Source organism: Choristoneura fumiferana, chromosome 3 (genome assembly GCF_025370935.1).
Source record: "Choristoneura fumiferana chromosome 3, NRCan_CFum_1, whole genome shotgun sequence".
Taxonomy (NCBI): domain Eukaryota; kingdom Metazoa; phylum Arthropoda; class Insecta; order Lepidoptera; family Tortricidae; genus Choristoneura; species Choristoneura fumiferana.
Window position 1 is genome coordinate 2589442 of NC_133474.1, and position 17394 is coordinate 2606835.

The following is a 17394-nucleotide window of genomic DNA, read 5'->3' on the forward strand; positions in this document are numbered from 1 at the left end:
TTCCATTCCATGATCCATCCAAGACGCACTTTCCCAAAATGAACGCGTTTGTGACGGGCAGTTTATAAATATAATAAGTACTAGCCTTCACCTGCGGCTTCGCATGCGTAAACCATTAGGCCTAGCAACTGAATTGAAATTTCGAGTTCTCAAAAATACCACAAAAAAAAACGATCAAAAACATGTCGGGCCATGCTCAGTGTTCTGTATTTCCCGACCTTGCCTTAGAAATCATTTTATACAAAAACTTAAAAAAGATAAACTGCTCAACTGATTAAGTTGAAAATAATTTTCCTAGAAAGTTTTTGTTAAGCTTAACTTCCGTGATTTCTTTCATATTTTTTAGACGTGCGGTTCAAAAGTTACAGAGGGGACACATTTTTTTGAACTTTTGGAGTGAATATCAAAATCATTCTCAAGTTGTGGCGTGACCAAGGGAAATAGGGATTCATTTCTATAAGTAGGTTAGGTAAAGGTATACAGTTATTTTGAGAAAGAGTACCTACCTCTTGGAAAACAATACAATATGAGAAAGTAGACTTTTTGAGAAAATGTTTTTACGAGCCTTAGGGGCTGTTTCACCATCCATTGATTAGTGTTAAATGACGGTTAAATGTGATGCCGTCTCTATTTGTTTTGTTCGAATAGACGGAGACGGCATCACATTTAACCGTCAGTTAACACTAATCAATGGATGGTGAAACAGCCCCTAAGTATAAATACTGTTACATTAATAATACCTTTAATTAATTTATTAAACCTTTGTCACCCTTAGCATGAATTCAAAAAATCCACCGGTAACACTTTACAATTTAAACGTCCTTTTATCCCCCACTTAATTAAGTTCCCGACATAATTTAGGGGTGGTAATTTTAAAAGCCAGGAGAATTTTCCCGCCGCGTAAATTACCGCTATCCTCAAGGTCGTCTGTCGTCTCGAAGCCGTTACTTATTGTCTTCAACTCCGAAATTAGGGTGCAGGGTATTACGTGGGCTTTGTATGAAAGTTGAGGATCTGTTTTGGTTTATATTATTAGGTTATCGAAGAGATACTAAACGGATTTGTTGAAATAACTTGAGCTCTTTGCCTATTTAGGATTTAATAATTTCTATGTCGCATTATAAAGCAGCATGATCATAAAAAACATTTAACATCAAGCTTCAGAGCGTGTTTTGCGGATGGCTTTTTTTATCTGTTCACATATTTATACGCTAAGATGAGTACCTTCCTTTAAGTATTACCCATTAAAACAATTTTTAGAAACTTAAATGAAGAAAGTGACTGTCTGGAAACTTCAGGATCATCCGTTATTTATTATTAACATTTTAATGAAATCTTGGGAAACATCCGTGTGTAAGGCCCTTTAGAATGAGGGTTGCAGCCCCTCTCGCGAATGAGTCATAGGGACGTTTCCCAATAAATATAATCTTACTCATGCTGAATTCCAAAGGAAGTTGAACACATAAAAGAAAGTTATATTAAAGAATATGAAATGCAAGGATATTAAATATAATAACCATTAAAAATATAATATCTTGCTAAAAAACAAACTAAATAAGGTAGGTACACGTACAGTGCTCGTGCTCGACACGCTGTGCCTAATAGATGACACCTTGCTGTCACCTCTATTGCTAATGCCATAAAATTAAAGATGGCAACAATTGGGACAGTGACGAGCACTCGTTCGTACGTTTACCTTACACTAAAAAGCCAAAGCAGAATTGCGCATCAAAAATTTACTGAATCTCTTTTTCGTGCGATCCGAATGTAAGGAAATAGGTAATCCCTAACTTGTTGACGCATCGAAAACTATTCAGAGCCAAGGGCGTATCGAAAACGTGTTTCCTTTTGTGTCAACAGTCAATGTGGGGTTCTATGAATATGCCACTTCGCGGAAATAGTCTATGTAGAACTCTAGGTATTCCCTTATTATACCTACATAAATTACATATTCATACAGAAGTTTGAGTTCAGACTAAACGCATTGCAAATTATAAGCAGGTGATTACCTGAGGATAATTTACAATTCCAGACAATTTAAATCAGGTACCAGAATCTTCCTTACCGACCTCATTTTAAGCTAAAGCAAGGTTTTATCATTTGACACAAATATCGATTGACGTAATTAGATCATTAGCCCTTAATCATTAATAAAATGCATATTCGCAAGTGTCGCAACTGTAACTATCGTAATGCAGCCAACACTTACTTATAAATTTGACCTTCTTTGGTTGCTTAGTTCTTGGTTTGCCCACTGGTTTCTTGACTGGTGCTGAGCGCCGGTGTGCTGTAGAGGAACAGAATTTTAGCGGAACCCAAGTCCGCGACACCGTCATATCATATCGCAGACAAAGCCCACGTGCTAATATTATACTCGTCAAATGTAATACAGTGTGCAACAATGAGTCGCAATGCGCAAATCGATGGATTGTGTACCTAAATTGAAAGCACTACTCCCTACGGCAATGCAACAACATTAACGAAAAACAATACTGCGCACTGCCCAGTCCGCAATTCTTTTTCATTAACAGAGTCTAAGGTGGAAAATACGTCGCAGTTTATTTTAATCAGAGAAAGCGACAAATATTCATTGAGAAAAACGACCTAGACCTTTAATGACCAACAACTGAACAACTCCATATTTTACTGAGCGACAATCGAAAAGCGATTACAGCGGTCAGCTTGGGCTTGATGTTTATTTAAAGAGCATTCGGTCTTTTTTAATGAATCGATTGTAATCGATGCTCGCGTGACTACCTGAAACGATGAAATATCGATTTACTTCATTTTGAACTATTTTATGAAGGTTGTTTTTGTCCATACCGTGCGCGCTGACGCATTGAAGAACAGCGGTAGCTTTGTTTTCTTTGTTGAATAAAATTGCAGAACAATGAAGGTATTGATCGAGACACGACATATATAAATAAGGACGTTGCTATTTTGGTGAATCGATAATCATGAGTCTGTTTAGCTTTACTACTGCCTGACTTAGGTACTTTTCCCTGACTCAAAATCACAACATACCTAAGTTTAACGACATTATCTCTAACGTGAGAGTTATGTGGACACCACCGTGTCGTTTAACCTTTTGGTTAAGTCAAACTGAGAAACTTTTGGGCTGAAACACCACGAGGAAACAACTTGCAAGCTACCCCATCCAAACTCGGTAAACGTATGGGACTCCAAAAATTTACTACGAAAATAAATCGTCATTTAGGCAGTTTGGTGTTCGACTTGCTATATTCGTAGAAAGCAATAGTTGCGAGGTAATAAGGCAGGGGACAGAAGATGGGGGCTAGTACGTGAGAGGAATGGCGGAGAGGCCTCGGATAATCCTTCACGGCAGCTAAGCCCCGGTTTACACAGCAGACTATGCGGAGACGGTGCTCAAGGCTGCAGAAAGTGTCGGGATTACAGTAGCGAATAACTTTTTTATATGGTCGGAAGTATCACAGATTTTAGTTGTTTTTTGGTAAAATACAAGTTTCATCTAGCTATCACCCCTTCTCGTGGGATTCGAACCCGTAATTTCTAGGTCAGCTGCAGTCTCGGCTCAGTATTATTTGTCATTAAAGTGCATAATAAAGTGCGTACCTACCTAAACGATAAAAATGTGGCCATTCGTGATCTGGTGTTAGTGTCATACCCACTAATTACTTAAAAAAGTGCTGCTTGAAAATTAGCTTTCATTGCAAAGTAAAACCAGATCATGCATGGCCAGATTTTATCGTGTACACACTTTACATAGGTACCTACATACTCGTAAAATATTTTTCGACGTTAAATTTAGTTTAACTAATTCAGAATAGTTTTTTTACTAGTCAGTCGTTCCTCTCATGCATTTCGAATAGCAATAATCGGTGTCATACTATCTCGTTTTACTCTTTTTCCGTTTAGTTTTTATATCGTCTCATTTTTAATTCGTCACTCTTTTCTTTCCTCTTGTTCTTTATTTGTCACTATTTTTGTTATAAGTCTTAGGCATTTCTCGTCACGGTCTTCGTGAACAAGAAAAAATAGGAATGATTGACGTAAACCAAATGAGATGAAATAAGAATTAAACGAACCCAAAGGTGGGTTGGGTTTTCTCTTCTCATTCGTTTCACCAAGACGAGCAAATATCTTTCAACTTTACGGTTCTTGTACACAAAAATAACAATCGTAGTTTTCTTAGTGTCTACTAAAAACGAAGCCAGACAAGCGTAAAACGAAATATTACGCTAAGATAACTTTTAACAAGTCTGTAAAACCGCAGTGAGCCGATGCAGACTGCAGATAAACGATGCCTCGAGCTTAAAGCACGAGACAATAAGATTCGTGAATGATAGCTTATTTTTGCATCAAACTGCTACGTTGGCTTACGGCGGCTTGAAATGTAACAAAGAGAAAATCTCTTCAATCATAAACGGAATCATATCAGAATCACAGATAACAATTAAAAGCAATCACAGCTTTGAAGAGCGCAAAAAACCCTGTGCAAATCGAATATAAATGTTTGAAATAGCAGTTATGGCTGAAAGGGCAGACCCTCCGGCGCCGCACGATACGACATGTAAACTGATAAAATATTTAAAGCCGGCTTTAAACTCGCTAGGGGAGAGAGTAAATTTAAAGCCTTTGGGAATACAAAACGCGACCGCGGAACAGTTTACAGGAGTTCAGACAACTTCAGACAACCCCTTGACTGATATTAGAATACGCAACAGATCATCCCCAAAATTACCTTGAAATAGACAGTCGAAATGCTGTCAGTTGATTTTGCTGGTGAGATGTGGGCAAAGTATGAAAAAGATTTATTTATAATAGAAAGACTGAAAAAAAAAAAATGCACACACCCCTTTAACTAACCCTGGTTTGCTAAAAATTACCAATGTTACTTTCTTTTCTAGTCTACGGAAAGTGCAGAGACCATATACACGTTGGAAAGCTTTACAAGCCGGCATCATTAGTGTGATGAAAATGATGAAATGGAACGTGGTTGAAGTTTTAAATTAAAAGTGCCCGCTGCTCTGCTACGTGCTTGTCAGATGGAATGGAACAACAACACTCTGTCATGTCAAGTAGATTGATGTGTAAAATGTTTCATTTTGGGGAAAGAAATTGCACAAGAAGCAGGGAAGTAAATAATCACAATTATAATTTAATCGGAAGATTAGCTCATGCATTTGTAATCTATTTCATTCAATGTAAAATTCGACGTTATGTTTTTTTTATCCCTAAACAAAAATAAAAAAGCGGTACAGAAGTTATGTAAATTTCTGTATGTAAATTGTAGCGAAACGACTGCAAACACGCAAACTTAGATCAGAGGATCTATTGCGCAATGAAATTACAGATTTCGCATACAAAAACTGTCATTTGATTGCGAACGCGAGCGTCAGAAGCGTTAGGTACCTAATACGGCCTCAGACCTGCAATGCATCAACACAAACTTGTAAGCACGTTTCTGGTTTCTTGAACAAGCCCGAGAAAAAGCAATCACTTATAAAGATACCCGTAAGTATGCATAAATAATACATACTTACTGTTAGTGTAACGATAGATAAGTATGCATGTTTGAATGTTATATTGAGCGAAATTTGGTGACAAGTATTTGGGGGTGTATTTGTCTACCAGGTTCAGGCTCTCACGCCTCGTCCGAATCCCAGGCCCATGCCTGTCCTCTGGCCTTGCGCCATTCAGCCAGACCGAAAGGTTTGCGCGTCCGATGCCACTCAATTAATGAAATTAATACAACTCAATCAAATTTACGGACTTAACACCATCACGGTCAATTAACTAACACTATCAAAGCAACAAAATAAATTTAAACCCCAAGACTAACACCAATTCCGCACCCTATAAGAATGATGCGTGGAAGGCGGAATTCAAATAGATTGTCATGGTCCCGCTCCTGTTGCTCCCCCCGGATCAAAGGGGTCCTAAACTTGTTGAGTTAATTAAACTTGACTGTTAATCGCACCCTAAACAATTATGTAATCGCTATCCCCTATGCCTCTTCACAAATTGCCTGTTGACATATCCTCCGAGTATCTTGACGAGTATTTGATGATTAGATCTGAATAATATGCGAGTTTTGCTGTAATTGATACAGTTTGAGGTTTTAGGTGATGAGATGACTGATGATTTTAACTTTCATGTTAAATTACTATGCAGCCATTTTGGTTCTAGTACAAATTAGCGGTGTTATCGTTTTTACAAGCTTTTATTTAGTTTCACCAGTGCCGTTTTCTGTCTGTCTGTAGTCAAATCTTGCAAGTAAAATTCGACCAACTTCCATGAGTCGGATTGACTTGAAATTTGGCATGCTTATGTAAATTGCGTGACAATAAAATAATCTGGTAGTGATATCCTGGTAGTCCAGCCAGGATCGTCTCCGCAGGACGGAACTCTTTAACGGTTAATGGCATCGACTTGAAATTTGGTATGCAAATGTAGGTTGGGTGGGTGAAATGCAAGTAAAGTTTACAAAAAATACAGCCAGCAAAAAAAGCTTGTATTAAAAATGTAAATTTTACCAAAAACTTATTTACAAGAAAGTTTCTGATTCTGATAACAATGATGAATATGATGATATCAACTACAAGGAAATCACTGAAGTCACGACAATGTAAATGTAATCTAATTTCAGAAAGCGTTGCGTGCGTTGGACGTGGAGAGGCCATGTTCTGAAGTAGACAGCAACATACATAAGTTATAAAGAAGATGAAAAAGTAAGGAACAAAGTAGCTCTGAATAACACAAAAGTACAATATAAGATAAAACAATAAGATCTCGATTAAACAATAAGGTATCTTACTAACGAAACAAGTCTGCCCTAATTAAATAAGGTAAAAAGACTGTTTCAAGCTTTGCGACAAGTGATATCGACTGATTACGCTACTTTACGTCGGCATTGCGTGCCAAAGCACGATCAACCTGCATTATGTAAGAGCCCTTCTTCCAAAACGTGCCTCGAACATACGACGCAAAAAGAGAATAAAATTTCATGACGTCAAGTTAAATTTTGAAGGGCGATATAAAACAGACGTTGTTTCAGTAATAAATTTTTCATTAGATGCCGATGATCCCTTTTCATGAAATTAAATGAAAACGACTCCCTTACAATGTCCCTAGAACTAATTATACAACGTCAAAAAGAGATCAAATTAAAAGAAATAAATCTCACGGTAACACAAAACCAGTATAATAATGCGTGTATCCACAAAATGGTGGCCAGATGTAGTGGTACCTACTTCGTCCAAAATGGTGGACGATATAAAGTTTATGTTAAATCAATAGGGCTAGTCTAGCCTCTAGCCATTCAGCGCAACCTACATGAACCTGACCGACCGAACCGATACGTACTTATGACTTGACTACGAGTATGATGGGAGTTGGAATAAATCTGAACTAGGGATCATTTTCAAATCTCGATTCAGCTCATTTTTATTGGTAGAATGTTCGTGTAATTATGTTATATTAACTTTGATAAGCACCAACGAAGAAATAAGACGTCTAATTTGATGACGACTCCGCCGGAAAACTTTACAAAACTTGGCCGGTTTCATCAACAAAGTTCTTAGTAACACCAACAGATTATGACAGGGGGTGTTTGGAGCTCTGGGAAAATTAATTGGACATTCTATGGAAGAGACATGCAACATTCCCCTCTTCAGGTGTCTGGAAAATACCGACAGACCACGTGCACGTTATTGTCAAGGAGAATTCAACAAACCAGCACCGGCCAGCTTTACGTTCGCCGGCCGGCATTTTTGTGACGTAAACGCTTTCCAGTGTTTGAAGGATACTAAGGTGTTTATTTTGTGAAGAGAAAACTAGAAGAGTATTTTCCAAATCAAAGAATGAAGGTCTTGTCTTGTCTAAGCTAAGACTGCACATTTCAGCAAAGCTTGAAAACAACTTAATACTCTAGTTAATGTTACTACTATACACCAAATGGAAATTATGGACATTTGATATCTTAATGTCTAGAGAGTATATTATTATAAGTTCCGTGCTCATCATCGTTTTCAATTCAACATGCTGACCACAATCACGTAGACTTCTGTAACAACAGAAACAGACGATAGGGACGAATAAACCCCTGAAAGAAGAGTAGAAAACAATACAAATATTAAGGAATTGTAAGGAAAAGCAGTCAACAAATGGGCGTTTGTCTTCGATGTGACAGTAGACGGCGTCGCCGATTCCGATAAACATTAAGTGACCGGCGTCCAGTGGAAGGTTCCTCCCAACCTGCAGGTAGAACCGGTGCTCTGCACGAGTGACAGAAGCACTGCATCACCGAGTCCCGAACGAGTCCTATCAGCATGGTGAAGGATTAAAATTGTCTATCTAACGTAATGGAGTCGCGGCACGGCGCGGGCGGACTGCGCGACTCTCGCCCGGAAACTGAGTCGCGGCAGGGGGGAGGGAGTCGGTCGATAGGAGCACCCCGCGCCCCGCCACCCCGCCCTGCGGACCCACCCCGCGACACCCCATGCGCGCTGCCGCCCCTAACCTTAACTTGATAACCCGTGCAAGAAAATAAGCCTACCAAATGGAAAAATAATGTCACCCGCGACATCTATTACGTTGTGTCGCGTTCCCCTGAAACGATGGCGTGAAGAACCAACCCTTGTGCACCTTTTTCTTTTATGGATATTAAAGTTTTAATGTAACAGCCTATATTACTGAACAGAGGAGCAACATAAGAAACAGAAAAAGCTGTAATCAACAGTGTGGATCAAGTTGCAGTTCAGATTGACAAATTCTAGCTGAATCCGCACCTAGCTACTATAGAGGCCTAAGGTCGGGGAAGACAAACTAATTTAAGAGCCGCCCAGACTCGTGAGGGTCTCGCGGGCTTTCTCGCTCATAAAAACAGCGAGTTGTCGGGGGGGAGGCTCAGAGGGGGTACCATGCGGAGGTTCCGCCGCCGTCTCGGCGCCACCGCCCGCAGCCAATTAACGGCCAGCAAGCCACGCTGAATTTGTTTCGCCACTCGAATTGCTTCCGATTGATTTCCGGTACTCAAAATCGTTCATCAATGAATTTACTAACACCCTCTCGGTTTTCCATCCATATCGCATAAACCGTCTCGTTTCGATTAGGTTAGGAGGCGTTTCTGGAGGATTCAATTGGGTTTTCAATAGGATCACTTCATTGGTTCATTGCGACTTAAAATTATCTAGTAAATTATTTCGGTGTAACTATTTTTTTTACTGTCTGCAGTGGTAATGGTAGAGTAACCTCGTGCACCGGTAACACCGGCGTTGGTGCGGCGGATCGATGCGGGCATCAACCCCAAGACCGCGTCCCCCTGCGGTAATAACTGGGAATTCCAGCACTGAGCCTCAGTCAGACGTTGCATACACGCGGTGCCGCGGGAATACCGCTCCAGGCGTCCGCCTGACTGACTGCCCGTTGTAGTAGCACACTAGCACATAAGTAATTTACGAATTAATCGTAAATCATAAGTAATATACCTACTGATTTTTATAAAAATAACAGTTATTTATTACAACAGCTATGTTCAAATTTAAGAAAATTATAAATCGAAAATACAAGCTGAAACATAGATGCACAGAAAAACCAGAAAAAGAGACCAGCGCTGGGAATCGAACCCAGGTTCTCAGCATTCCGTGCTGCGTGCTATACCGCTACACCACCACTAGACAGGAGTACAGACACAAATTTCTCCTATGCACCACATATCCCAGCTTGTTTGTTTCTTATTTAGTCACTTAAGCAGCGATACTAGCGACATCTATCCTTTAGCCCTTATCGAGAAACTTTCAGCACGCCATCGGAACTAACCGCTCACCCCATCGATCCATCGATCGATTCCCAGCGCTGGTCTCTTTTTCAGGTTTTTCTGTGCATCTATGTTTCAGTTTGTATTTTCGATATGGATTTTACGGGATGGCCGTAAAAGTAACAAAATTTGGAGTTGAAATAAAAAATACAAAGACTCCAAAAACCAATCTTAATTGAAAATTCTAAAGTTACGATCAAATTAAAACGAATACGAGCTGTGGAATAACATATTATTATGTTCACGAAAACTCAGAACCTAATTCAAATATCCTCCCGAGTCCTGACATTTTTTAACAATCTTAGCGTTTAAGACCTAGACGTGGCCGTGGTTGACTTGCTTTGTTATTTTGGATATAATTTTAAAATTCTTAGAATTCTTTATTCAATGAACAATTTTTACTTTATAAAGTACATTCGGCCGTTATTCTTAGTGTTAATTAGTCCTTTATAAAGTACGCGAGAACTTAGGAGGATACAGAAAAATGTTTGGGAGTTTTCTTTGCTTCCTGTCAACCCCTCGGATCAGTCTTTAGATTATATCAGGGCAGGGCAGTGATAAATTAGTTTCCTCAATAAAACTTTGCCCGCTATACCCGAGGGATAAATAAGGTGACTAACACAAACGACTAAGTTTCTGAAAGCAATGCCAAGTCAATAATAAGTAACAACAGAAACCAAACTTTTTTTTAAATAAAACGTAGCCCCAACAAAAATAAAAAAAAAAACAATTAATAACTTCTTCCTTTTTTAAGTCTGTTAAAAACTCAAGTAATCCATTTCAAACATTAGTAACTAAGTATTACATTTTGACTATAAATAGTAGAAAGTAATTAAGTAGTCACTTTTTGATGAGCGTGGCGCCCAACATGGGGCTTACATTAATAATTCCATAATTTCCATCTTAGCCTATTATTACATAGCGGTGCATAATGTATATCTTTGTTCCCTCAAAGAGCGGCAACAAGTTGAGTCACGTGCCGGCTGGATTTGGCTAAGAATATAATTTGGAGGCGGCGGCGCGCGTCCGCCTGCGACGGTGCCCGTATCGATTTTGCTTCGTTTTAGGCTTTGTTTAAACATCGCATTTCAACGTTATGTCAGAGACACAGCTGATAACAACAGCGTTGACTGCCGCCGTTTCGTTCTGGTCAACTCTATCCCGAATTTGATAACTTTTCTTCCACTAGGTATCTTACTCTCTCTAGGTATACATGAAGCAAAGCACGTAAATACGTGAGTTAAATAACTTGAACAACATATTGTGTACTGCGGAACAAGATATTTGAAGAATATTAAGTACCTATGAAACATGGCGTCGCGTTTTCATGGAGTTGATAATAAATACCTTTCGTTATGTATTTGTGCATAGCTGAGGAGAAATTTTTTATTAAGACACTAGCTTTTGCCCGCGGCTACGCCCGCGTGGAATTCGGTTATCGGGAACTGTACATTTTTCCGGGATAAAAAGTAGCCTATGTCACTCTCTGGTCCTTAAACTATCTCTATGCCAAAAATCACGTCGATCCGTCGCTCCGTTTCGACGTGAAAGACGGACAAACATACAAACACACACACGCTTTCGCATTATTATAATATTAATAAGTATGGAAGTATGGATTAGCTCCATTCCATTTTAATATTATCTGTAATAATTAGGATTTGGTCACGGTATAACTCTCATTTTGATGAACATCACGTTCCGTCGTAAGTAATCAGAGTTCGAAAGGTACGTCATTAATATTGACGAGGGACATCAAAATCATGAGGGATTTGACGAACCTGTTTTTCAATTCTTTGATGTTCGGATTTCATAGAATATGCAGAAATCGAGTGAAAAGGAATACAAAATAAAAATTAGTAGCATTAAAAATGAGGGCACAAATAATTGAAGCTATAAGTTCCAAGATTTTACTACAGAAACAAGCAAACGTCCTGCAGTCCTGTCATGCCAACTCAAGACACCATATGGCTGGGCTGTTACACAGTACACACTACTCTGGGAAAAGTTTCTCCGTATCTGGATCCAAAAACTTTACAAAGTTACAATCAGAAGTTGAATTTGGGCGTATACATTATAACAAAATGAATAGCTTTATTACGTAAAACATTTATCCGAAGCGTTTAGTTATTCAAATCGGCGCTTTCAATGTGAAAGAGAATAGAGACGACAAATTGTCTACTCCTACAAAGGCAGATTGTACGGCGATCGCTTATCTCATTAATATTAAAAAGAAATCCATAATAAGAGGTATCGGCCCCAGCGTTCGGCAGAACATCAATTTGATATCGGTCCTGAATAATATTCAAGGTCCTTCCTTTGTATTGAGTCTTTATTGCCGTTGTTTGTTTTGGTCTATTTGATTTAATCTCTTAGGGTGTCGATACTTTGATTTCACACCGTCATTATTGTCAACCCTCTTTTATTCGTCTATTTGAATTACAATCTCATATGTGACAACGGTACCGTAACCTTCAACATATTTTCTTCGTTGTTAAAAATGGACACATATTTTTTTTTAAAAGTAATAGCCATAAAAGTTTGGGCAAGTTTTCGTCAATCTTTAGAGAAAGCAAGACACGCTTGTTTTTTGCATACAGAAATCTTAGTTTTTTCCTTTAAAAGGATTTATAATGTAAAACCGTAAAACATCATTTGGTTTTTTTAAGCTTCATTCCAGAAATGTATTGGATTGCCAATAATCTGCATTTTTGATTTTAATAATTCGGCATGGTAAAAATATCTATAAACCTTTATTCCCTTTTTAGCGCATCAAATCTATTTTTAAATTTCACCGTTCAAAAGCTTTATTCAGCAGGTATTTCAAATATTCCATAATTTAAATATCGTCTTTAAGCCAACGCTAGGACCGCATAAATGTGTTTGCAATCAATTTTGTAAAGATGTACAAATATTGCCGCTTCTCTCGATGTTTCCATAAATTAATAAATAGTTTGTTTGCGATAAATTTCATATAATATCTATGTAGCAAGGCTTTCAAATAAAAGTCGAAGCGTCATAACACTTGCAGTATTTATAATCGCGTATGATTCAATCAAATGCTTCATCCACACCTCATCTGAATCGCTGCTGCCTCATCGTAAAACCATATGTCCATCATTAAGATGGGACCGTTTATCGCCGGTCAGAACAGCGTATTACTACCGAATGAGCATGAAAATGTCAGCGAATTTGAAACCTAATATTAATACAATGAGTAACACAACACTACAATAAAAGGATTTACTGTAATTTGTTGCACCACGTAAAACACAAATTCGTATGTCGTAAAAACGGTTATTTTTTTTCCCTTAGATAACGGTAGAGCTATTATTTCCAAAATGTGGAAATGTGCGAAGGAAACAAATTTAAAACAAAAGTAGTAAAATTTATTAAAAAAAACTCTGGATGGTATTCATTTTGATCCAAATTCAAAATTGTCAATTCAAGTGGACGATTTTCCATTTGCACTGAATGACAGTAAAGCAATAAAAGTTGTTATACAACAAAACAAAGCTTACGAAAACTGTTTCTACGCAAGCCTAGCGCGACAGAAAACTTCGAACCCCGAGCACAATATTGCGGATGTAATTTGTCGGCGTCCACTGTTCGATTTCCTATACATTATAAAGTTAACCAAGCGGAAGGATGATGTTTACGGCAATGTTTAATAACAGTAGTGATTCACCTCAGGTCATCGCTATCGGTCAAACAACGTCGCTTTGTTTTCCTTCACGTTATCAGAAATGGGATTAAGTAGAAATAAAACATGTCCTGTGACTGTCCGGCTGCTTTAATTGCACTTCTCAGATAAAAGGGGAATCATGTCGGAGATGTTAGACGATAAAAGGGTATTGTATTCTGCCACTACTTTCTGCAAAGATAAAACTATTGCCACTACGTATAAAGTGCTAAATGACCAGACGTATGATCGCATGATCATTATTCTCTAGCTTTAGGTCATATTCATTATTTAATTAAGCATTTCATTTCCCTTTTAATATAATTAAGTGTCAGTAAAAAGGCATTGAAATACTCCTTGTTAAACTTACATTTCAAGCACTGCTTTTAAACGCTAGGTATTGTCTGACAAGTTAAATCAATACACTGCTTCTCGGAACTGCATTAGTCACCCTTGAATGCAATGCCACACATAAAGGGGTAAAGATAATTACAGTCAATTTCAGAAATTCAATAAACAGTATGGATAGTTCTTTATAATTTAATGCTTTTTTATTCACTCATTAGAAATTTGATATTTCTCTCTTCCATGAGAAGATGCTATTATTGCTATTAGTAAAGTAACTTAATAACAAGATAGCGCACATCCTGTAGGGTCTGGGGGCTAGCTGGTTTGGTGGACAAGCAAGAGACACGGAGACGGACTTCCGTTTTGAATGCTGTTACCCTGTACTTGATGCATAATGCAAAACTAGTTTAACATTAACCCCACAACGGCCGCTAAGTGACTTTGGTTTGCATTTACAGATTATTTAAGGGCTAATGCTAAAGTATGCAAACTGTCCCCAGTTTTGTTGAGGTTCGAAAGAGTGGCAGTGGGATGCAATGCAAGAAACTTTTAATACTAGTGAATTTTTAGTACTTAAACAAAACATTTTTCTAAATATAAATCAAATTGATGACTGTTGGTTAACGCGAGATACTATTGAGATATAGGGTTTGGGTTTTCTGCATGTACAACATATAACATCCCACTAATTCTCACTATATTATTATAATTGCGAAAGTTTGTAAGTCTGTTTGTTTGTTTGTTACTTCATCACGTCCAAACCGCTGAACCGTTTTAGATGAAATTCAGTAGACAGACAGATTTTGAGTCTTGGGGAAGGACATAGGATAGATTTTATCCCGGAAAATGGCATAGTTCCCGCGGGATAGCGATACGAGTCGCGGGTAATAGGGTAGTTTAGTTACATATATAAACCAGACTTTCAAAACAGAAATTCTCGTTTTTTTTTCGGGGATCTCGGAAAAGGCTCTATAAATTTCGATGAAATTATACAGGTTACATTGTAGAGGTTTCGGAGGGCGAACAATCGATCTAGCCAGGCGTTATCTCTGGTAAAACCTGTTTCTTAGAGTTCAGTCAGGTACTAGCATTATTAATCACAAAACTTGATGTAAAATTTTCAATTCGTGGATTTGGGCAGTTGCTGCATCTCTTTTCAGTTATACAAATCAACTAAGGGGTTTAAGCTTTACGTTGCGTGCCCCCAAGGACACATAAAAGAGCGCTTCACATTCCGGATAGCGCAAAATCGTATTATTTTGCAACTCGGAACTAGATTCGAGGAATATTTTGTGCCATACCTACTAACAGTTCAAAGGTATTAATTTTAGTATTATTTTAGATTTTAGCATTTTTGGGCATTACATCATACAAAATGAAAAAAGAAAAACTACGAATAATACACGGAAATGCTACACTCAGCGGCACGACATTTGGCCCACCCTACATACATACATATATTAAATGCATAAGGACACCATGGGTTATTTTACAGCCAAAAAATTTACGGTTTTGATGTCACTCACTATCTGCAAATGTCACATGGATCACAGTAAGTAAATGACTTTGCTATAAACTTGCGACTCGTCCAACAGTCCAACTAACCTTTAATACTACACTGATGACGATGACTAAATCATTATTGTTATTTTATCGGCTCGATTTAGTATCTAGAGTGGTTTTCAGCCTCCCACGACCCAAGCAAAAGATTTGCAACAATAGCCGAGCTTGGCAAATGATTCAACCATGATTAGGGTTACCATACGTCTCGTATACCTATACGAGACTGTCACTAATCACTATACCTATTTATGTATCGCGTCCCGTATTCTCATTTGTCCTGTTTATCAATAAACACGTAGTTGTTGTTTTTTTAGTTGATTTTACAATATTTTTTACTAATAATGGTAACTACTCTAATAATGTTTTTATTTATTTGGCACTATTAGGTCCCGTATCCCGTAACACGGTACGTGGCAATTTTTTTATTTATTTTATTTTATAAATCAAAGCTTTTCAATTAGTGTCATCTAACGGAATAACATTTTTTATGATACGTACCCTTACTTAAAACTAAGTTACAAAGGTTTGAAATTTAAGACTAGACAGAGAAAGGCATACTTGCATGTGAAGTCTAAGAACCATCGTTAGAAAACCTTATTTCAAATTAAAAAAAAACGCATTCAAATTGGTCCACCCGTTTAAGAGCTACGGTGCCACAGACAGACACACATAGCGGTCAAACTTGTAACACCCCTTTTTTTGCCTCGGGGGTTAAAAACGGTGCAATACAAGACGGTCGTACAAAAAAAAACAATTTCAAAAACTGCATCTACACAAATTTGTGATTCACACAAAGTGTTGAAAGTTTTCCATAGAGCTTGGAAACTAATAAAATAATACATTTTTTAGGCAGCTGAATGTAGTTCCGGCTCGATGTGTTATACATATGTATTACCAATTATTGTGTAGACAACCCGGCTCAATCAAAGGCACCGTTGTATTCGCCAGCTACAATTTACAGCAGCAGAACACACGCTATAGATTATTCACCCCGCTGCCAGTCATCGCTAGGTCATGCGCGATGAACCTTAGCGTAGAAAAATTTGACAGTAGCAATATAAAATGACATAAGAGGCACAGAATACTTAGTCCTATACGACATTAAGGGTCTGGAAGGTGGACTTGGGTTCAGTCCAACGTTTCTGATTGGATGTTTCTCCAGACACACGTAATAATTCTGGACCATAGCGGAGTTTTTTTGCCGACTTTTGGCGTGTGAATCTAATTGCTGCTAGAGTTTGTAAGTGAAATCGTGCACTTGCAGCTGAAATTCTTTAATTTATTTAAGGTAGACGTCAACGTTCTGGTCACTGTCCCAGTAGTTGCCATCTATATTTCTATATCACTGTAGGGTGTCATTTATTGGGCCATTAACATGTCAAACACTAAGACAATTATCGTAATTTGTTTCTTGTTAGTTGACTAAGAAGTAAGGTGAATAAATCAACGCATCAATAATTTCTGGCTAATTAGAAAATAACGTCTTAATATTTCGATTTCCTGCGAGAGGTGCGCTGCGACCAAACCGCTGCTTAAAAAACGGTAACGGCACGGAATCGCAGTGACGCACCGTATGCGCACCGTTTTTATCGCATGCTCTCCACACCGCTGCTTAAAATACGGAATCGCAGTGACGTGTCGTAAACTTTAGGTCTTTACCGAATAAAAGTCGTGACGTTTACAGCACGTCACTGCGATTCCGCACCGTTTGCGTATTTTAAGCAGCGGTGAGGAGAGCATGCGATAAAAACGGTGCCTATACGGTGCGTCACTGCGATTCCGTGCCGTCACCGTTTTTTAAGCAGCGAAGCAGCCGCGCCTTAAATCTAATGCAAGAAAAGGCGGATAGCACAAATTTGTTACTTTTGCTGCAAAATCTAAATGGATAATTTCATTGACAAATCTGTGGTGAACAAGAACACTCAAGATGAAAAACGTGGCCAGAGCCAGACAGACACAGCGGAAGGTCAAATTACTTTTAATAAAACAGGCTGACGAGACT

At 38.2% G+C, this 17394-nt stretch overlaps 1 protein-coding gene across 4 annotated transcripts in view; it reads right to left on the bottom strand.

Annotated features, from left to right (window-relative positions):
* stai (stathmin) overlaps nucleotides 1-17394 on the bottom strand; it is a 36633-nt gene that overhangs the window by 10401 nt on the left and 8838 nt on the right. For 3 of the 4 annotated variants that reach the window (XM_074085224.1, XM_074085223.1, XM_074085221.1), the window contains exons 1-2: nucleotides 8239-8391; nucleotides 2210-2287 (exon numbers count right to left, since the gene is read on the bottom strand). The exons of the other annotated variant lie outside the window; for it this stretch is intronic. In XM_074085224.1, the coding sequence (XP_073941325.1) occupies nucleotides 2210-2287; nucleotides 8239-8314 (154 nt within the window). In that variant the 5' untranslated portion in view covers nucleotides 8315-8391. Of the gene's footprint in view, nucleotides 1-2209; nucleotides 2288-8238; nucleotides 8392-17394 lie in introns of those variants that run through there. 4 annotated transcript variants of the gene reach the window in all.